This window comes from Temnothorax americanus, unplaced genomic scaffold (genome assembly GCF_048541705.1).
Source record: "Temnothorax americanus isolate GAGA-0224 unplaced genomic scaffold, ASM4854170v1 Scaffold77, whole genome shotgun sequence".
In the NCBI taxonomy this organism is placed as follows: domain Eukaryota; kingdom Metazoa; phylum Arthropoda; class Insecta; order Hymenoptera; family Formicidae; genus Temnothorax; species Temnothorax americanus.
Window position 1 is genome coordinate 355,594 of NW_027509800.1, and position 22,820 is coordinate 378,413.

At 45.7% G+C, this 22,820-nt stretch overlaps 1 protein-coding gene across 1 annotated transcript; it reads right to left on the minus strand.

Annotated features, from left to right (window-relative positions):
* Positions 1-2,055: 2,055 nt before the first annotated feature.
* On the minus strand, positions 2,056-9,370 carry LOC143906880 (protein BTG2). The gene has a single exon (XM_077423222.1). The coding sequence runs from the start codon at positions 8,397-8,399 to the stop codon at positions 7,788-7,790; it is 612 nt and encodes a 203-aa protein (XP_077279348.1). The 5' UTR covers positions 8,400-9,370; the 3' UTR covers positions 2,056-7,787.
* Positions 9,371-22,820: the final 13,450 nt, after the last annotated feature.

The window sequence follows — 22,820 nt, forward strand, 5'->3', positions numbered from 1 at the left end:
ATTAACCTTTCCCCTCCCGTGGAGTATACGGAAAGTTCGTAAGCGCAGAACGGTAGCTTCAACGCGAAATCGGTATTCAAATCAGAACAGCGAAATCATCAGTCGTTACGCTGTAACAGGATTCGTATCAGTGGCTGATAGTCGACAGTAACTCGAGCACACGCAGCAGGAAGCGCAGCTTCTGCGATCTTAACATTATGGCACTACCCCCCCCTCCCTCCGCTTTTATCGCCTTGTACTTCATCCTTGTTCTTCCCTGACGATGTTTTGTTCGATTCCCATAACTTTAAAATGCGCAGTCTATGAATCTCGCGTATCGAATTTATTCACTTGATTCCCTCCTCTTTAGTTACGTCGCAACAACACGGACCTCGATCTTTTTCTAGCTTTTGCTAGCGTCATAGAATTTGCGACTTGATTAGACTATCGACGATCAACCGTCGAGAGTAACACTAATTTATCTCACGTTTAATTCTCATTTTTTCTTAAGTATCTTGTTGCGAAACGATAAATGTTGGCTTAGTTCATCGCAATAAGTCAGCTCTGTAATTAAACATTATTCCACAAGAGGAGACTTGAAAGAACGTGAAAACAACGATGTCATAATCTGAGTAAGAAACTTGAAATAAATGTACGAGAGATCGTGCAGAGAAAAAGTATCTCCCTGCTTTTCTCATTCTATTTATTCGTGATCAAAACGATAGATTCAAAATTGCACTATAATTCATATTCTTTCTGTTCTGTATTTTTTACTGTTTGTGAACATTCATGTCTCTCCATATTAAAACTCAAATAATAAAATTTCACAGATTTCTCAAAGACGAATATCCACGCGCGCGTCTCGCGAATAAATAAAACGATAAACTTCAAATGAATGTCGTTACTTATCGTCTCACTAATTTATCGATAATCTAATTAAAAATCTTTCAAAATTTCTTTTTGTTTTGACCCTTTTAATTTTTAACCAATTGTTACATTGTAACTATTTCTCCATCCGCTATATAAAACAAATACATATACAATTTCAATAGCTCTTATTTAAAATTCGTTTTTAAAAAGTTTAACAACAGTATCTCTATGACAAGAAACATTTCTGGCCAGTAACACGTGAGCGTGGCTGAAAAGTAAGATTTCCCGTTCGCGTTCGCCGACACGTCAAAAAAAAAATTACGCACTATTTATCGCTCGATTTATCGCTTCGCGATAGCGCGATGTAAATGGACTCGCTTCACCAAAATCGAATTGTCGATAAATCATCGATGTTCAGCCTTGCCTCTACCAAGTAAACAATTTCACTCACAAAATCGTCGTTTTTACGAAATTTATTTGACAAACATAAAATACGACGCGCTAATGTCTTAAATAATTCGAAGAATTTCGCAATTATCTCTGGTAAATGGCATTGCTTCATAAGTATTCGCTTATATATTTGTTGGGCTTATTGCACGTCTGTCAATATTGCGAAGCAAATTTGGAAACGCTAAAATTGATTTACTCAGAGTTCGTCTGAAAATGTCGAATCTTACGATGTTTACGGTCGATTATGCTGATGCATAAATTCATGCGAATTCTTATATTTCTACCTTATACTACAAACAGCATGAAACAGTATACGCTTGGTAAGGTGATCGGGATAATGGACGGCGAGATTGATCGACACATGTTTTTTTTTTTTTTTTTATATTCATGAAATTTCATAAGCACGAGGCCTTTTGTTTTTATTATCTCTGTACAAAAACAGTCGAAAAAATTATAGATTTTCTTTGTTAAAGATTTAATTTTTTCTCTGGAGCTTCACGGCGTATGTACAAGCGGGAAATAATTAGCCAATATAATCATAAACCTAAAAACTAAATATAATTATACATTGATATAATAGATATAATAATTATAATTCATTATAATTAATAGTAAATCTACGAGTCTACAGATTCGAGTATGTGTGTAATGTATCGAGTATCGCACATGTAAGTATCGTGTCTCGAGTATTCGCGACTCATGCACCTATACGTATATATGTTCGTGTCGAGTGTGACATGTGTATTTTTGTGTGTGTGTGTGTGTGTGTGTGTGTGTATACTCATGGACATGCATGTAGACTTGTAAAGCGAATTTTATACAGAATTCATTGAGTGACGTCTCGCTCGCAGTCACAACGCGCAGAAACGAGTGGATCTTTTTATTCGCGCTCTCCCTTCGTTCTCTCCGAACGATGCATTGGCTGGACAGGGCCGTCGAATTCGGATCTCGCAGAGCCACGAGTAGTTGTTATCTCACTCTCTCCCTACAATGCTAAACGAAACCGCTACAAGTTCGCTAATCAGTATTCGCATAAGTAATCTGTCATCACAATCGTATTATCGTGGGACAGTAGACTCGTGGCTCATATCGATCGAATTGAACCTCCCTGCTGACCCCTCACATTCTTTCTCTTTCATTCCTCACTCATTCACTCATTCATTCATTCCCCCCCCCCTCTCTTTGTTCTTCACATTTTTTATTTTCTTCCTTCTTTCGATACCAATCCCCGTTGCAATTTTACTTCACCAAGAATCTATTCGTCTTCCTCTTATTCCCTGCTCCATCTTTCTCTTTCTCATTTCTAGTGTCTGCATAAACGAAAAATGACTTCTCCAAAGAAAGGGAAAGCACTCGACGAAGAGCCGGCCCTAGAGTTCCGTTTTTTTTTTTCGCTATTCGCACGTCTTTCTCATGCGTAGCCAAGGAAGAAAAATCCAGAAAGTCGAAGCACAAAGGTCATTGATGCTGACAACGCGTCAACGTGACGACGATTTGAAAAGCGCGACATTCGACACGTTCATTCTTCGAGACGGACTTGAAATTACCCAGAAAGTATCAATCGTGATTCACCGTGATTTAATCCAACGAAGTAAATTCCAAGCTGATGCAACGAGAATAATTTCATAATAACGATGAAAACAAGCCAGTTATACCAACGGTAATCGGCTCAGATTGTGATTTAACATTCTTCGTTGTCTTCTTCTCTATTGCATCACTGGGCATAATGATAAAGATGTAAAAAGAAAATGGTTAATTACGATTAATGTTAATTGACGTTAGTGACACCGGCTCTAACAGATAGAGAAATGATTCCCGTCTTCTTTATCGCGACGATGTTTTTAACGCGAGGTACGTCACGCTCTTTTCACTCGTTCGAGCACGTCGGCACATTGATATGACATCATTGCGATTTGAGTAATTATAATCTCACAAATTGCACGTTTTCTTGAACAAAAGCAAAACGATCGTAAAGTAAGTAAGAGCTATTCATCATGTTTTTTTTGTAAAACAAGTCAAAGAATCGCGAAATTGCTTGGAGAAACTTTTTTCAAGACATTTCAAATAATTTTATTGCAAACTTCTAATTCTAAGATTCCCCTTCCCCGGCTCTATTTCTTGCTCCCTTACTTCAACCACACGCGCACTCTCTCTATTTCTCTCATTCAGTCTGACCACACACGCTCTCTCTTTCATAAACTTTCTCCTCCCTTCTCTCGCAAACCCTCCTCTCAATCTCTCTCTCTCTCTCTCTCTCTCTCTCTCTCTCTCTCTCTCTCTCTCGGGCCGAATCATGTTTCTTTTTTTATGATTTATCTTGATTTTGTCTCGTTTTATTTAAAAAAATACTGAATTAGTAACCAAGCTAAAATCACAGACTTGCTGGTGATTTATCCCAGCAGATTTGTACAAATTCCTCCTGAAGGTCGGTTTCTCTCTCTCTCTTTCTCTCTTTCTATGTATGTATAATTACAAGATGTGTATATATATATATATATATATATATGTATATAATTATGTATATATATGCGCATATATATATAATTACAATTTATTCGCGAAGTAAATGTGTAAATATGCTCGCATTTCCTCCTCTTTTGCCCAGCCCCCTTTCTCCCTCTCTCTCTCTTTCCTCCCCATTTTTCATTCTAACACGCACCATCTTATTCTCTCTCTTTCTCTCCCTCTCTCTCGCTCTGTCGCTCTCCCTTAGTATTTGTCTTTTCCTTTTGTATTCGTCAATATTTATAGGTTTTTCGGTTTTTATGCATGCTTGTGGGAACGGAATAATGTAGAGAGATATATATATATATATATGATAATTCTCGCAGACGAGCGCGCCCTTTTCGACCCCGCGTTTTCCGACGAAAACCAAAAACAAAGGGAAAGGAACGTGTTTTGTCAGCCATATCAGCAGCAAAATAATCATCGAAGGACGCAACGGAGATCTCACCGCCCGACTCTCACACTTTCTCTTCGGCTTCATCCCGCACTACTTTCCACAGATTATATATTCGAGATCGCTGGTGTTCTACAGCCACCGATATGGACGATCGGAGCGTGTATTTCCCCGATATGTAAAAAAAAATGAAGGAAACGATAATCTCTATTCCATTTTTGTCCTCGCCAACACCGCGTATAGCACAGTCCCCCCGTTCTGACGTCACACACAGCGGTTCGCAACAACAAAAGCCTTTTTTCGGATCGATCGATTCGCGGTGATGTTAATGAATACGCGCAGCGTTAGCACGCACGTGTTATGATACGAGTTTCCGATTACCCCGTAGTATGACGTCAAAGCCGAAGAGGACCGAGCTTATTATGACGAGCGAGGTGATTTCGTCCTTCCGCCACGTTCACGAGCGCGTTCAGCGATTTTAAACGAGTCGTCTTAAGTTTCGCGACACTTGAAGCGGATTTGCATCGTTCGCTCTCGATGGCGATGTTCGACCCGATTAAAAGCGCGAAACGCGCGCGTTCCCGCGGATAAAATTCTTGCACGTATATATGTGACATAGCATATGTACATTTACATATCGGTATGTATAGTAAGCGCACACCGCACACGCCGCTCGTGTTTAGGTCGTTATATACGGAACATGCTTATATTGTCGCTCTATGCTTAGTATAATCACAGACATGGTTTCTATAATTGCTACGTACAACAGAGCCTTTTCTCGTTCGACGCCGAACACGATAGGTTCTCTTCCTTTCCTTCCTCTCCCATCGTTAACCGTTCGATCTTTCGTACGTACATACATATATCGCACACGCCACCCACGTACACACATATACACTCTTTTACATCGCGGACTCTCACCTCCGCTCCCACGCGTCCGGAAAAACTAATAAAAATTTCCACGCGTAACGATATTAAATCCAATTTGAATCGATAGGCAAAAAACTGAAATCGCGCATTCGTAATAATCCGTCGACGACGTGAATATTGTTCTCATTATCAACGCGAACCTATCGATTCGTCAAGTAACGGTAATCGAACGGATCTCGATGTGCCGCGAGCACGAAGCAGACGCGTGATTAATCGAGCGAACTCTATTATTATTGCCGGAGCGGGTGAGCGCCGTACATGTACGTATGCGTTCGATCATTTTCTCTCTCCCTCTTTCTCTTTCTCTTTCTCTCACGGAATCATTCCCGCGGTCACTCCCGAAACATTCGCGATCGCACACCGTGCATCGAGCGATTCGCTACCCAAGACCGACTCTCCATAGTAAAAACACGCCTGGGTGCCTTCCCCGTGGATAAAATCACAGCAATTTTATACACCGTCGTGTTTTCTCCCGCTTTCTTCCATCTCCTCTCACGCGAAGGATACAATATACAATTCGTCAGTTATGTACGTACACGCCCGGAGGCGACTTCGCCCAACTCTCCAACTCCCCCCGCTTCGCCCCCGCGCGTGTACACGGTGCTCTACATATATAACGCTTTTATATATCTATATATATGTATGTATATATAACTCACGCGCTTTCGTGAAATTTGTACGTGTGTGTCTGCGAGCGTTGTTTTTGTGTGTATGCACATTCGGACTACCGCTCGCGATTTGTATCGTCGAGAATCGCTGTCGAATAATCGAAACGCTTTTAAGATTCGTACTTATTGAAAACCGTCCTCGAAAAATACAAGTCGCAACTTTACATCGAATTTGAAACTTTGTTATCGCGTTGCGGCGTTTCTACCTCGATTTTTCCAGAAAATCTAAATCAGTCGACAAATTAGTAGGATACACGTGCGAGAAAACGACGTTGCGAACGTAACGTATTTTTATATCGTTACAGATGCTCGTGGAAAGCGACGTTAACGAAGAGTAAATTCGATGAATTAACACCGGCGATCTTTGACAACTCATGCACGATAGCTGGCGAGATCCATCGCGATCGTTCGTTCAAAAATCATCGGTAGGCGCGTCTTTAATTTTGTATACGAATGTATCATGGAAATTTGTGTACGTGTGCGCGGCTCGGTGGTAATCCGCGTCGACAGTGCGAGGTTCGAGAAAATTCTCGACGATGAGAATGGGCATCCCTTTCCTTTGCGGTTCTCAATTTCACGATCGTACAAACCGACGCGAGATGGAAAATATGAAAATAAAAAAATTCATTGCAAGAATTATCGAATCTGATCGTAAATATAACTTCCGAATACTAATCACGATCGCTCTCTCTCGAACCGCGCTCTAAAAGACTGAACAACCAGCGGGATTGTATCTCATTCGGGATTTAATTTCAGAAAAAGAATAAGTATCCGTGTTTCCGCATCGTAAATACTCATCGGTGTGTACGAACCTTAATTCGAGATCCGACGGTAACGAAAAAGTGCGTGGAAGAAAGACGCCGGGCGTTCGGGAGGATGCGAGAGACAGAGAAATCCATGTATGTATATATATGTACGTGTGCGTATGTTTCTCGTGTATAAATGTAACGAGTACAATTCCTTTACTCCCTCGAGAACGTAGGAAGGGCTGGCTGGTCTTCGTTGTTCCTCCCTCGCGTGGCTGCTGTCGCATCACGAGAGACACTCGGAGGTTACGCGGATAGAGGAGGCGCTGAGATCAATTAGTCGGCTGCTGAGAGAGCTTCGAGCTCGTTCCGTTCTTTCTCCTCGCTGCGACGGCCGCGAGATCCTTCTCCGGCAAAAAAGAGGCTCGCTCCGATGGTAGGGCGACCCAACGACAATGACAATTCGGGTGCGAGCAGCGTTGGATCAACGAGAATCGACTGGTCTGCGCTTCGATCCGCTTCCGTCCCTCTTTTCGCTCCTCCGTCGCGATACAGGTGGATTTTCCCTCGTTCCGTTGTTTTTTTTTTCTTTCTTTTTTTTTCGATCGAGCGCGTTTAAATCACGCACAGACTAGTCGCTCGGAAACACATATCTCTTGTCGAAGGTGCCGTTTTCTTACTCACTCTCGAGATTATTCGAGCACGAGAGAAGGATCGGGAAGCGCGAGACTAGACTAGAGTCGAGTTCGAGTCGACCGATGCGCGTGGACGAGCTCGCGTCTCCCGAAGGATGGACTCTCCCCGTGCAGCAGGAACTCGCTCGGAGGGACGAGGCGCGTCGAGGTCGCGACGCTGCGGATCATCGACGGATGGTGCTCCATTTATATTTTACTTTTCTTTTCTCGTAGAAAACGAGAGAGAGAGAGAGAGAGGGGGGGGAAGGAAGGAGACGGCGATAAAGGAGAACCGACTCTTCGCTCGAGACTCTCGGTGCTCACCGAGAAGGGAAAAAAATTGAAAGAAAAGGAGAAGAGAGAAGAAGATTAAAACGCAAGGAGAAAGAGAGAGAGAGAGAGAGAGGGGGGAGGGAAGGATGCACGCACGTTTGGAGTCCACGAAAGGGTTGAGCGCGCGGACCCGCTCGATCCGACGCGACACACGGGATATCACATATCACGAGACGCACGTGCGCTTAGTAGATCATTTCGAGAGCGTGGACGCGAGCGCGGCGGCGAGCCCGGCGATTCAGCTGGAGACGTACGCGGCGATCTGCTCGCTGAATTGCGCGTGCTCCAGAAGCAGAGAGTCTTTGCAGCTTTCGAATTGCTGCTGCTGTTGCTGCTGCTGCGGGAGCGGCGGCGGCGGCGGCATAGCGGCTTGCTGGTGATGCTGCGCGTGATGGTGCGTATGTTGATGCTGATGTTGATGCAGATGCGGCTGATGCGGGTGCTGCTGATGCTGGTGCAGCTGCTGGGAGATCTCATCCGCGGTCTCGGCCTCGGGGCGCTCGTACAGCACGCAAATGGAGCCGTTCTCGCCGATCCTGTACGACACTTCCGACGGGTCGATCCACATGGTGAGCTCGCTGGGGAACAGGCTGTGCAGAACGGTCGGCAGCAGGCCGACGTTCGCGCCGGCCTGCGCGATCACCGGATCCATTTTACCGTTGATGCGTATGCAACGATAACCGGAGCCGCGATTTGGCCGATCCGGGAACCAGTGGTCCCGGTAACGGTGGCGCAACACCTCCGTCAGCGATGATTTGAACATCTCCAATTGCCGTTCCGACAGCTGACCCGCCTGCAAGCGCAGCAGGTGCACCAGAAAATCCGCCGCCGACACGATTTCCAGTCTCATGGTCGACGGTGACCCAGGGCGAAAGTATCGACGATTATGAAAATCGAATAGAACCCTCTCTCTCTCCCTCTCCCTCTCCCTCTTCCGGGATTGACGGCGCGCGGATGAGAATCACGCCGATGACGCACTCGCTTGGGTACGCGAGCAGCGCGAGCACTGTCTTCTATCTCTCTTTCTCTCCGTCGCTGGCTCTCGCGCTCCGATGCTCCGGAGGAGCTGAAAAGCGCTCGACGTCGTTTTACACTTATCGACGAACGCGATCGGAGATACCCGCGTGTCACGGGTCACGGCGGGGCGACGAGTAGGCTCGACGCTGATTCCGAAAGAAGCGCACGGTACCAGGGAGCACAAAATGGCGTCGTCGCCACGTCGCTGCGCAGCACTCTACAGCGCTGGTCGTACGTCGTCGACCCTCCAGCGCGCTGGGCTAAACCGCCGGAGCGTCCCTCGAGGATCTTCGCCGACGAGGATGCAACCCGGCGCACAGTTGCGGATGCACGCGGGGGATGATCCGTCTTTCGGGCGAGCGTGTCCACGCGTCGGCGTCGTTTCTCCGCGCTCGCCTCCTCGCCGCTCGCCGCTCGCGGCTGGAAGGCTGGAAGATGCGCGTTTCTCTCGCGCTTCGTTTTATCGGATCGATCCCGACGGTTCGGCCGATCCGAGACCTACGGACGCTCCGACGTATGTACGGTGGGTACGGCCGAGTCGATCTCCAACGATCGGGGGTGTTCCGCTGAACCTTCCACGCTCTCTCTCTCTCCCTTTCTCCGTATCGTATCGAGTCCCAACAGGCTGGCCGCAAAACTTTCTCGCGACGTTCGAAACCGACGATGGACCAGCTCCTCTTTATCTCTATCCAGATCCAGCTCTCGCGGAGTTCCCGGTTCCCGCGTTCATCGACTGCCGACGACTTTCTAATGGCAGCGCTCGCGACCGTGGACGGGATAGCCTCGTCTCTTTGTTCGGATGACGTCGAATGGGGGATTCGTATCGCGACATCGGCCAATCCAGCGCCGACGGCGCCCACCGCGACGCTCCGTCACGTGACTCTGCGCGTCGATGGTTGCGCACCGCCGCAGCCGCGTCCCGAGTCCCGAATACGCGCAGACCTCGCCGTCGCCGCGTTGATCCCCGTCCCGTCTCGTCTCTCGTCCGCGCGGTGTCAGCGATTCTCAAAACGCGCGTTAATGCCAAGCCAACGTGACGCGTACTTATCGCTGCCATCGCCGGGCGAATCGAGATCGCGGGCTCGCCTCGCTATGAGAACCGAACGTTAACCACTTGCATTTATACATAATTCGATCGTATCGCGCGCATGCAGAACGATCTGTATTGAACGCCACTTTGTTGTCTTTACTCGCGCAAACAAAGGCAGACCGGCGTTTCTGATTGTTCCGTCGGGGTCGATTCTCGTCATTTTTCTTTTCTACGGAATGCGTCATTTCATTTGAGGAGCCTGCGCTACCTAAAGGTGCGCAAAGTACTCGAAAACATCATTTTTCTAACGATCACTCGTGTTTTGGAATATAGACCGATGACTTTTTTTAGTCGAGTCAAAACGCTCGATGGAACACATTATCGTTATCGATTGAATACAATAGTCTTAAGATAGATTGTACCATGGCACGCGTTTACGGATCTGTCCCTACGTTCTATCCCTCCGAACATAAAAAACTTTTTTTTTAATCATTCAAATTTACAAGAATAACTAAGTAACTATTATATTCGTCGAACGACTCGATATCATCCAATGTCGCGCAGCCTCGAAATCCCACGTAAAAGGCAATACTTTATTCGATTCCATCATACGACCGCATCAGAGTCAAAATAAAGTTACATCGCTTTTATTCTATCCCATGTTCCCAATTGGTTGCGTCAATGTAAGTCTAGATGTGAGCACCACTGACCCCCACAGATTTTTAAGGACGCATCTGAACGAGGGAATGAGCGAGCAGGGAACTAACGCCGACTGCTAGAAAGCGCGTAGGTTACAATACCGTACAACTAACTAGACGACGAGCTTGGCGACTGTCGGGGATGAAAACCACTCTGTCCGGGATTTAGCCCGAAACTCGAACAACGAGCTCGGCTGGGGAAAAAAAAGTCCGACCCCGTTCCCGCGGTACTCTCTTCCCTTAACCCTTTGACGTGCAAGTTTTCTACCCTTTCGAAACGCTTCGATCAACGAAATGGAAGGGGAGGGGGAAATCATTTCGTCCACTCGTTTCGATTCTTTGTATACCGTACAATGTACGGTACACGCAGTGGATACGCTTGCTATTAAAAAAAATAAAAAATAATAAAAAAAAGTCATTACACCTCGATCAGAGATCTGGAACGATATCTCGAAGGATACAATTCCCGCTGCGTTAAACGAGGAGAGGACATTGTCGTCGTCTGCGTCAAATTGCGAAAGTCTGGCCCACCGGAAGGTGAGCCCGGAGCCGGAATTCGACGTATCCTCTCCCGCAAAGGTATGAAAGCGGATCTGATTTGCCAACCGCCGCGTCGCTATGTAGAGCATTTCACTCGTAATTCCGGGAGTTCGCCACTGCCAAGTTGGCAACTGAGCGCCGATCGATAATCCCGGATTATCGTGGGGTCGGCGCCGCGAAAATTCACGAACCGCGCGCGAATTTCCCTACGTCGGGAATTCACGCCGGCGCGGGCGCGCGAGCCGAGCGAGTGTTTTTCGCGACAAAAATCGCGCGGTCGCGCCGTCGCGATACGGAACGCGACTCTCGTGCTTCGTCGTCGTGGCGAGGCCACGCGGGTTCTCTGGAAATTCGACGAAATCCAAGTTCTAAGCGAGTTAAACCGCCAAACTATCGAGAAACTCCGCTTTTGCGCACAAAGGAAGTCGTTGACGCGCGGAACGGCGAAAATATTACGTTCCACGATCAAAGGTGCGGCTAAGCGTCGCCGGTCGCGGAACTGGTTAATTTTGCAATCGACGGTTGCGATATACCCCGCGAATAATTGCGACGCGTAAAAACGTACGGAAACGCTGAGTCCGCGAATCAAAGATTTCGCCGAATCTCTGCACCTTCCTCACGAATCCTTCCGTCAAATTTACGCCACAGCTTGCTAGATTATCCGACGACAATGAGATTATTTTAGCGACCCTATCGGTGGTATAAAAGCCGTACGAATAATGCGTCATGCGTAGACAAACGCTCAAGTTTAACGATTGCGTTGTTTCCTCGATAAGATAAATTCTTCAATTTTAGCGCTTTCCATTAACGGAAAAGCGATTCGGCACCTCGAATCCGCGATAATGATACCACGGCAAAATACCACGTCCGCGCGTATTTCAAGCGCGAGGAGAACGAACGCGCTGTACACGGTGGACGAAATACATATATGCCGAACGTGCGATTGGCCGGGAGGGGTTGATGCGAACGCGCAGAAGGGTGCCATGCCGTATATTCAAATTACGGGCCGGGTGACCCTTCTCGAAAACTTGACGAGGGGGACGGAGGGAAGCTCGGAATTGCCGACGGTCTCTCTTTCTCTTTCTCTCTGTCGCTCTCGCGCGCGCCGGGAAGGTTCTCTAAAATCAATAGGGCCGGTTCGGGGACCTCGCGCGTTCTGCATTCTGCCCGCGAGGAGTTCCGCTTGAAAATTCGTCAGCCCCTACAGAGCCCATTCGCCCCGCACTCGTCTCAGCTACCCCTGATGTTTAAGGTAGAGCGATCCACTCCACGGGAAATCTTCTCGCCAGGACGTGAGAAACTCTCGAGAAATCAGAAACGTGACATTAATCGCACGTGTGAAAGATGTGACATTCCGTTAAAGGTGAAAGAATCGTATAAAAAAAAGAAACACTTGGGACAAAGACGTATTAATTATACCGTAGAAATAAAGATAAGATAAAAAAGAAAATATTTATGTATCTTTGAGCGAGTCAAATCGCGATCTCGCGGAGTTGATTTATTTTCACTTCGAACGTATTATATCCTCCGCGTATGACTTTGACGTGGCTCTTAGACTACTCACACGCAGAGGGTTAAAAGACTTATAAGAGCGATGACATAAGAGACGTTCGAGACGCGCACAGCGATCGGACAGGTTCGCGCTCGAAACGAAAAAGACGAGGGCAGTTTTCTCGCGACGCGAAAGGATTCGCGCAACTGCGACCAGGCTCGCGAGACGAGCGATTCCTCTTCTTCTTCGTGTCTGTTATGCTTCTTCGCTTTACGAGGGTTACTCTCACGTAGACGGCATATACGGTCGTGGCGGCCATTTCGCGTACCGCGCGATATAATCGACGCGGCTGCAGCCTCAGCGTCTAATTTGGAACTATTTCTTCTCCGAAAACCGCTCCCTCGGAGAAACGTAGAATTAGAAGACGCCAGCCCTCCGCCAGCTTTAGCGGTCCTGAGACTCCTGAGAAAATATCGGCTCGAAACACGTGGAAGAACATATGTGTGGGAAGTGCGTGGGTGACAAAAAAGATCACTTAATTAGGTTGCTCTCACCGTAAGATGCCTCTGTCGATCTTTATACCGCGCGAATTACGGACTCTTTCCCGGACTCTTTCGAGAATAAATTATTTGAAATTTTATAAAATGGGGAATAAAAATCGCAAGGAAGAAGAAGAATCTACATATCGTTTAACGTGAGAATTCTAAAATTTGCGAGTTGAAGACGCTTCCTGCAAGACGCAGCGCCGTCTCTACGAGTTTCTTGAATATATCCTAGAAACTCTATCTGAAACCGTGCATCGGAACATATCGGAACCGCTTCTCGGAGCGGCACGAAGCGAAGGCGGAACGCAGACGAAGGCCAAAGATCGACGAGCCTGGAGGAAACGAGAATCCCGATTCCTTGGACGTGCTCGAAACGTAGCGCTCGAAACGTGGAAAAGCGTGAGGATAAGCGAGCCCGTGTACATCTAAGAACAGCGATAAATTTTCTCGGAAACTGCACGTCGCGTCGCGGGAAAGTATAAAAATTACGGTTTAACGTTAACTCGACGAAATTAACATTATTAGTATTATTGGACTAGAACGGAAAGTTTAAAAATATGTATATATTATTTTAAATATAATAATAGAAAGTGAATGTTACGCGCTGATCCACAGGTACATATATATATTATATAAAGAGTATTAGAGTGAAATTAGAGTCTTTTTTTCAAGAGTTTCGTACTTTATATGCGATGAAGAATGGCACGAACGAAATTGCGAAAACGCTTCAAATCTTCTGCAAAGCCACATAATATCGCTGGCGAATGCGAATGTAGACACGATCGCTCGGTGATTTGCTAACATCAGGGCCATCTAACTGTTTTGTAGAACCATCCTACTTTTCTTTGAACGGCAGATCGCGAGGTGCTCAACCTCTATCCACACGGGCAACGAATACGCGCTCCGATCGAAATGGAGTCGACCGGTGCCGTATCGGAGATATAGACGGGTGGCTCGGCCCCTCTGCGCTCCTTTTGCGCTCGCCATGACGCGCGCCATCGCGTTGCTTAATTTCAACCGAACGATCGTTAAGCGCGCGCGCTGCGTTCAGATAAAAAAATTATTTTTCTCTCGTGTAAAAGATACGGGATATTGTGAAATGTCGTTTCGTAAACAGTCTGATTCGCCCTCTCGTATTCGTCGCTATCGCTTGAAACTCGCATCTGGTAATTGTAAACTTTTTGACAAATTGTTGCAATTCGCTCGTAAAATCTGCCTCGTTTTTCGCAATCGTTCGTAGCGTTCAAACTGGGAAAAAATAAAGATTCGCGGAGTCAAGGGCCAAAGAGCATCGGGGGCCCGAGAGAAAACAAGATCTCGATCTCTCTCGAGCGATCGAAAATGGATCTGCCGCGACCGCCGCGCCGCCGCCACCACGGCCACCGCGCCGATCGAAGGAGCCCGCGAGCTCCGAGCAGCGTCAGGGCCGGGATAACTGTTCGGTGAATATCCCTTTCCCTCTCCTCTCTCTCTCCTTCTCTCTATATATCCCTGCCTCTCTCTCCTCAACCATCATCGTCCGAAGGAAACTCGTCGTTCTACTTTTTTTTTCTTCCCCTCCTCTCTATACTCCGATCGCAAACGATGCTCAGTCGCCGTCATGTATATTCGCAGCGTAAAGTCTGCGACCGCCGATATCGCAAACTTTGCAATAATGAATCGGACGCCTGTTCGATCATAAATCCCTTGCCTCCCTCTGGCCTCTCTCTCTCCCCGCTCCGTGCCCGCCCGGCCGATCTCTGAAATAACGACGCGCCTTTTTGCGAATAGTGGCCTTCGATCCGCAAAACCGCGCTCGGAAAAACGATACTTGTCCGCTTGAGTCATAAATCATTCTTGATCGTGGCCACTGCTCGGCGCGAATTCGACCTCTTCAACGGTAAACATCATTGTTGTGAAATTAACGGTACGTCATATCGTTCTGTAGGAAAATTCCGTATAATTAATTTAAAAGATTCGTATACGCGTTATAAAATTAATTGTATAATATCTCTCATAAAATACTACGAATATAAACATAGATGCTAACAAAATACACGTGTCGCAATTATGAAAAACATATTTCAACGGACGGGTACACTTCGACCAACGCGACGTTTCCCGTTTCGATATGTCGAGCGCTTACCCGACAAAATTAATCGCCCCGATCGCCCGTTTCTATTCGACGCGCGCTCGGAGTATCGCGACATTGCTCGATACAATCGGCTAAAACGTGAGGACCAATTAAGTGTCCCGTGGAATCGCAGACGTATACTTTCATACGAGACTTTCTCTCCTCATCCATACACTTGGGTAGAAATAGCAGCGAGCGAATTGCCGCAAACGTGAACTCTTGGAAACTCGCTCGTTCTATTTCGTTTTATTCGCGCGTGACAGTTCGACCTGGAAAATGTCGTCAAGAATTTCAAAATCGACATTTCGTTGATTCGTGCCATGGATTTTCCAAAATTATCGAAATGTACAAATGTACAAAGTACAAACATCTCCTTTTTAACCATATTTTGCACACGCAAACCAGAAAATCTCTTGTATATATTTTTCATAATCTTCAATATGTCACGCGTCTCTCCTGGCACGTAGAACATTTTTCAAAATAGAAATGCTCGCCTTGTCTACCGTCGAATATCTCGCTCGTACGGAAGGAAAATTTTCAAGAACGTGACCAATTAGAAGAAGCCAGAGAGCACGAGAGAACGCGCTCGTTCTCCGAGAAGGAGCTGCGGGTAAAAAAATCACCGCCGCGCTGTCCGTTCGAGAGGACGAGGCCCCGTTATCGGGATGGATAACGGTGATAATAATCCGTTCTCCGCGAATATTAAAAGTGTTGCAATAACGTGACGTGCGCGAGAGCGAGTCGGATCGGTACTCAACAATGTCTCTCCCTCTCGCAAGAATTTATTTTCCAATTATCTTTCCTTGTAAAGCGCAATTGTGTATATTTTTATTCCAAGGAATCCTTTCACGGGGAAGATGATAAATCTTGTCTTTCCTTTTTCTTATTCGTGGACAATGGTCATTTCATCCAATTATAAGGACTATGTAATAAATTACAGGTAAAATATATACAGAGCTTATACGCACGAGCCGAACGCAGAGGCGAATTATCCTTTATCGGAGGGACACGAACGGTACATAATAATGTAATCCGCAAAAGTACAACGATACGCCGGTGGTATTTAAAGTAATAAGCGGGTAGGGCGCAACGCGATGATTTCCAACTCGTACGAAAGCTCTTAAGGCTATACCCCAGGAGGAGACAAATCATTGTTCCCGGGGCGCGTGGCACCGGTTGCCGTTATATTGCTTCAGCCTTGGCTCGTATTCGTCCGAAGCGAACTTTGCGAAGGCGATGATACGAGGATTTAACGTTCGCCTTTAACGAGCTCGACACTCGACGGCAAGCGTGTGTCAACCGTCAGTCGCGGAAACAGACTGATTCTTTTTTTCTTCGCATCCCTATACGCGGACCTGCATAGCTGGAGATGCAACGGCTCATTTGTAATAAATATAGAATTATATTTCAGGTAAAAGACATATCGACACAATGCAATCCTGGGATATAAATTCGCGATATAAATATACCATAGAACGGTAGCGCTCAATCGCGGGAGCTTCCGTTAAGTACGCGTGGAAAGCGACGCAATTCCATTTATGCGACATCGATGCGATGCGTCGGCATATGTAAGAATTTATTTCGGGCGTCAGTATAGAATGACGATGAACGGACGAAGAGTCGCATAAAAATTTCCACGGCCCGCACGCGATCGATAAGAGCTATGTTCAAGATAAAAAATAATTAACCTACTTCTTACGTGTCAGAACATGTCAAGAACTTTGCAAGAAAAAACTTTTTATTGGTCGGTTACGAGTCGCTGTCGGTTGCACTATGATTTATGTAAACAGAAGCGTGGTACAATGACGCAGGAAAGAGTTTGGAAAGAAAGAAAGAGAGAAAGAGAGAGAGAGAGAGAATGAAACATTTATAATACGAAGAAATTTTTCATTATAACATATGCGAAACATACGTGTTTGGTTTAAACGATATTAAATTTAGAGGTAAGCTAAAAATTGAACATCGTAGACGTTAATACTTAAAAACTCAAAATAATTTCGCCTACCACATTTGAAATGCTCTTCAGAGATCTAATTGGATATCGCTGAATAATGAAGGAGATAAAACTTTACGTCACATTATTGGCGGAAGACGATATTTCCATCCAACTGTGCGGCATCGGCGAATGAAATCCTGCACCGCGAGATCGTTCGATTAACGTTTCGAGGATTCGATTATGTCATCCGCGGAGATTGGCTGGAACAAGCTCTCGTTCGGAGCAATCAATTTTTATTATTAATAATTCGCCATTCACACCCCACGTGAGCCCGTGACCTATTGCGAACCCTTCCCGCGCCTCATTTGCGTCACGTGTTTACTTATTTTATGGCGGACAGGCCTGTCGCGCCGCGCCGTCGCAGATTCAATCCCGCGGGGAGAATTTATTTTTAAACAAAATGCTAAAAAAAAACGACGTGATAGGCGCTACCTATTGACGCGCGAGAAAAACGACTACCGTCAATTTGTTATTCACATAGTTTACTGGTAAACAAAGTCGACGCCGTGCCCCGTCAATAAGAACGCCATGACGCGATACGGCTTAGAGTTTATGCCGTGACAGTCTATTTATCTCTCGGCAAAGTGTTCTTCGTAGGTAAATTAAATCGTTGCGTCGTACGACTCGCGATGACGCAGCTAACTTTAAAAATGTTACAAATAAAGCGTTGCGAATTGTTTGCATTTTAACGCGTCTCTCTGTCTTTCGATTTACCCCGAGTAATGAGGGAAAGAAGAAGTGAGAAAAACAGCGCGATCGTTGAGTGCATCGAGGCGGTCGACGAACTTGGAGCAAAAGGTTCCGCGCCGCGCCGGGCGCTACCGACGTATTTTACCGCTTTTCCCACGGCCCCTATTCCTTCGCCGTTTGTCGTTTCAATCGCATCGCGATGACGGAAGGAGGCCGAAGTCATTTCGCGAAAGAAAAACTCGTGAGGACGATGGCGCGACGGCGACGGTACGGTCGATCGTTGGTAACGCCGGACAGGAACGACAAGCGGGTCGAAGCGCGGAATTATTCAGCGCGGCATCGATCGCTTGCCAATGGACGACAGGAATATAATCAGGATTAATGGTTTATTAAGAAGACGAAGATTTTAGATTTTCCCCAACTGCTTTTGATCCATCGTGTACGATGACCGATAATTCGAAATTTTTTGCGAAATTCTTCAATAGCGTTCTTAAAAATTTCGTCTAAACGGATCTCTAAAAATCTAGATTGCTTTTGTCGATCGTCGACTAAATGAGGCTCGAAGGATGAGAAATGGGAGAAGCATCTATCTCGAAAAATGCGTTACGCCTCGAGAGAGGGCCGAAGATTCGTTCGTAGAAACGTTTTTCTCTGCCCGATTCCTCGAGCGAGCGAACGAACGAACGATGGCGAACGCGGTCGGGAGGAACGGAGAGAGGGTGGGAATCGGACCCGGAGTGCTTCTCTCGCTCGAAACGAGCATTCTCGTTCCGCCGCTTCGCGTCGGGATCAGGATTCGTCAGATTCCCCGCAATTTCGTGGGTTTCATCGTCACGCGGCGCGGCGCCGCGGGAAGCCTTAGGGCTTAGGGCCTGGCGCGCACACCGTTTTTCTTTTTTCCACACAATTTTACCCGGAGGGAAAGTTCGATGCGTAAATAGGGATGTCTATGATACGTTCGACGTACGGAAGATTATTGCGATATCGATATCCGAACCGAAATCTCACCTGCGGCAGGAAACGGGCGCTCATTACATTTCTTCGTGCGATTACACGTCAAGATTTATTCGAGCGGTCGAAAAAGCAAATCGCTCACAGTACTCGAACAGGCCTCACGCATAATCTCGACGTTATCTCGGTCGACGGCCGTTTACGACGTCGCGTCGTTCGCGTGGTATTGTCACGTTCACCGAGGCGTTAGCCTAATACGAGATTATTTGTCGAAACGACCTTAAACGACAGCGCGTGTTTATTCACGCAACTCTGACGAAAAATTCCCCGTCTACATTTACGGAGGTGCTGGCGGCAGCTCGCCACCCACCGCGTGCTTGCCGCGCGTCGATCCCGTCGGAAAATTTCTTCTTCGTTTTTCCCACTGATATCGATACCTCGACGCAACGTGATCACGTACCTCGTGTAACGGCCGCACGTGGCGAACGCGCGTATCACCCGCACGTGGCGAGCTCTCGATAATTCCGCGCTATGCTATTATTTATATCGTATATTATTGTATAGAACTGTATTGTATAGCTCTCGGCGAATTGTAACGTAGCGGGTATTGAGAGTTTCTGCAGTTGTAATTTACAACTTCTGTTTTCCCTTTAATTTGACCATGTATTTATGTAACATTCGTAGCGCAGCAGCTATTCTGCTGTAACCTTTCGATAAAACCTTTTCCATGCGGTATATCTCGTTATCTACGCTTCGTATACATAAAATATAATATCGAATGTTTTATGCGTGAAAATAAATGATCCGGGTTATGTCATTTAAGTGTAAAATATTAATCTTTAAATAATGAGACGGGATCCCTGCGTTGCTTAATCACCATTGATAAGCATTACGTATTTTTCATAAATTCTCACCGAGACGCTGTATGCAAAGTTTCATGATTTACAGAGCATTTTATGCAGTATTTTTGAACAAACGAATCTCTAAATTTCCTCAAACTTGCTCTCGACTACATTTTAAAAGCACAAAGAGAGTAAAAACATGGAGATGGACTGTGACTGTTACGTCACAAAACACACGTGTTACTAATGAAGAATCAATACAAAAAAAAACTCACCCGCGGCAATCCTGCGTCTTAGCCTAGGATGAATGGTGCTCCGCCGGCGCCGGGCTATTCTGCAAATAATATTTTAGCCTTGATTATATTTCGTTACTTTCGACTCAAGTAACTTAATAAAGACGTATTGAACTACCGCAATAATTTGCACGTAGCATTGAAATTACGACGTAAATCTACGGGTATTTGCGTTATCAGGGGACGAACGAACACATTAATACAGTCTTACAACTGGCAGCCGCTCGTCCGATCTCGCGAAAAATTACATATTGACGCGCATTATGTTTTCAGCAAGATGAAAAAAACCCGTAAGTAATCGCAACTCTGTAGCTGACATAGAAAAGAAATCGATCGGCAAGAATTCGCGCCGCTTATGGCTACAAGGTGCTAAGAAGCGAACGAAGGACGGCTACTATTTAAATTTCGACCCGCGTGTAAATCTTCGGCGCGATCTTTCGACTTTGATTATCTGTGTCCGTTTCGAATAATGCTAATTTTTCGAAAACAACTCCGTCACAATTTGATTAAATCGTACGAGTGGCCGTTTATGGATTATATTATCAATACTTCGTAACAACAACGAACGGAGGCGAGACGAAAATATACAATATTGCGTTTCTGACATTAACTCGAAAAACATAAACACTCCGTAATTATTTCTTTTTATGATTTTTATCAGTAAACATTTATTAATTTGTGGATTTTGAGTAAGAAATATTATGTCCTTTGTCCTTTTTCTCAGACCAGCAGTGCTTTCGTATACTATTGTCGTCGCTCTTTCGTCACCGTCGCCGTCATCGTCATCGTCCTCGTCGTCGCGAAAGTTCATGCATTTTAACGACGATTTTGAAATTGTAATTCACATCCGTTCGATTGTCTGAAAAATCGATCGGTTTCACCGTATAATTTCATTGTTCGCGCGTATATGTTCGCCGTGCTTTTCCCCCGAGACGCACGTACGGCACATGTGCGGAAACGCACGACGGCGGAAACTGTGTCGGCCGTGCCGTTTTCGCGGCCGATCGCCATTATGAGCGCGAAGGAGAAGCCTAGAATCAAATTTCTAAAAATAGATGGCTTCTGTACCAACTGCTCCGCTCTTCTCATCTACATGTTTTTTCGTTCGTTTCAAATATATTGGTTATTTAGTACTTTTCCATGTTGGTGTAGTCGCGCGCTTGCTGCGTAATAACACATTTTAATTGTGCCTTGGTAATTCTGTTAGAATTAGTGCGTAACGCACTTGCGCAATTTGGTCGCAAAAGAAGCAAATGGATCGAGAGAAAAACCAAAAGAGATAATTAACAATTTTGATTTCATGGAAATTGCATAATTAACGAGCAACAATTAAATATCTCGTTATTATCCTTATTATATTATTGTTGTTGTCATTGCAAGCTCATTTGCGAGACCCTCGATATTTGCGTTGCGTAAATATTACGTCACGCAACACGTGCTGTAATTACCAATTACTGTGCAAAATAGATTCAATTACTCGAGTTCTTTAATAAAATGTTATGCGCACAAATGTACCGAATTGGGAATTTAAGCGAAAGGAAAAAAAATGTATTTTAAATTTCGTGCATGGCGTTACGTATACGTGGATGTTGATCGATCGCGCGGACGTACAATGTCGTACGCGGCTATAACTCAGAAGCGTCCCGACGGAATTATAAATAGTTGGCCCCGATTATTCAAATGCGTTTATCGGCGGATTAGCGATTTTATTGTCGGCACAATGTATCGCGAATTCTCGTCCCGACGGGCCGACATGCAATAGGCGCTCTACGAAGTTGTGCAATTAATGCTACAGATAAATTTCTTTGACCCTAATTATCCTAACTAGGTGACACTTGAAAATATCGTGATTTTTTTTTACTAGCTCGTCAGATACGTGAATGTGCGAAGGAAACGATTGTACTAATGACACCGGCTTAGACAACTTTAAGCGATGAAAAACGTATTCTCGCGCCAATGACCCTCTTTTCGCGACCATATTATTTTTTTCATAATTAAGAGCTCCCATAATTAACAGTAAATTCAAGCTGCATCGCGCACATCTTGGCGATATACTTACCGTGCATGCACTTTTATATAATGTACCGTTAGTTTTGTTTAATTATGACTTGTGACCGTTCTTTACGGGTAATGGCGTAAGTAGAACAAAAGACCTTTCCGCGAAGAAAAGGCGATAAACGGCAACGGCTTTGTCCATTAACGGATAGATATATCATAGCAGAGACTTTTTTCGCGGTTGACGTTAGCGTAAACGATGTTGGAGAATGTCAAATCGTGCCGTGTATCAGTAGAGGTTTTGCACCATTTCCGGCTAAGGAAGCGCTAGACAAGGTAGAACGGATCGCTCCACATGAACAAAACAAAAAAAAAGAAATGCAGAAAACATTCGAATCGCGACATAAGAATAGAATGGAATAAAGCGTAGCTCTCTAAATTATTGTATATTATCACAGTCGCTTCGTTCACCGAGCGAAAATGAGCTTTCGCTCGGTTCTGGCTTGCCATATATATGCCGGCATAAATGCCCGTCGTCTCTCCACGCACGCCTGTAATCTGCGTGGCGCGTAATTCACGCAGATTGCAGGCCTCGAGTGATGACAGAGCTTGACGCTGTACGATGTCGAGAACCGAATATGGTTCGCGTTAATGCACTTACCGGATCGTACTTATTCCGTTCCTCGTCAGAAATTGTTCCGGATTGAAACCTAACCTAACCAGGAAACGGCAATCTACCGGATACTTCGTGCACGCGTACTCGTTATTACTTACGGGAAAATCCTTTGTCCCGACCGCCTTAAATGCAGACCGTCCGAGTCAATATCGGCGCGTCGTGTCGCGTCGCGTCGCGTCGTCGCGTTTCCCTTCTGCTGAGTATTTGATACAATTTTGTTGTAAACACGTCAGAGTCCCGTAGTAAATCACGAACGTGGCAACGGAAATTCCGTCTGGGTTGGCGTCGACGACAGTGTGCGTGGAGTGTGAATACACGTTTCACGACGAGGCGGTAGGGGAGAGTGCGGGCACCCTTGAACCACGTTTTTTCAAATCACGTTAAAAATGATTT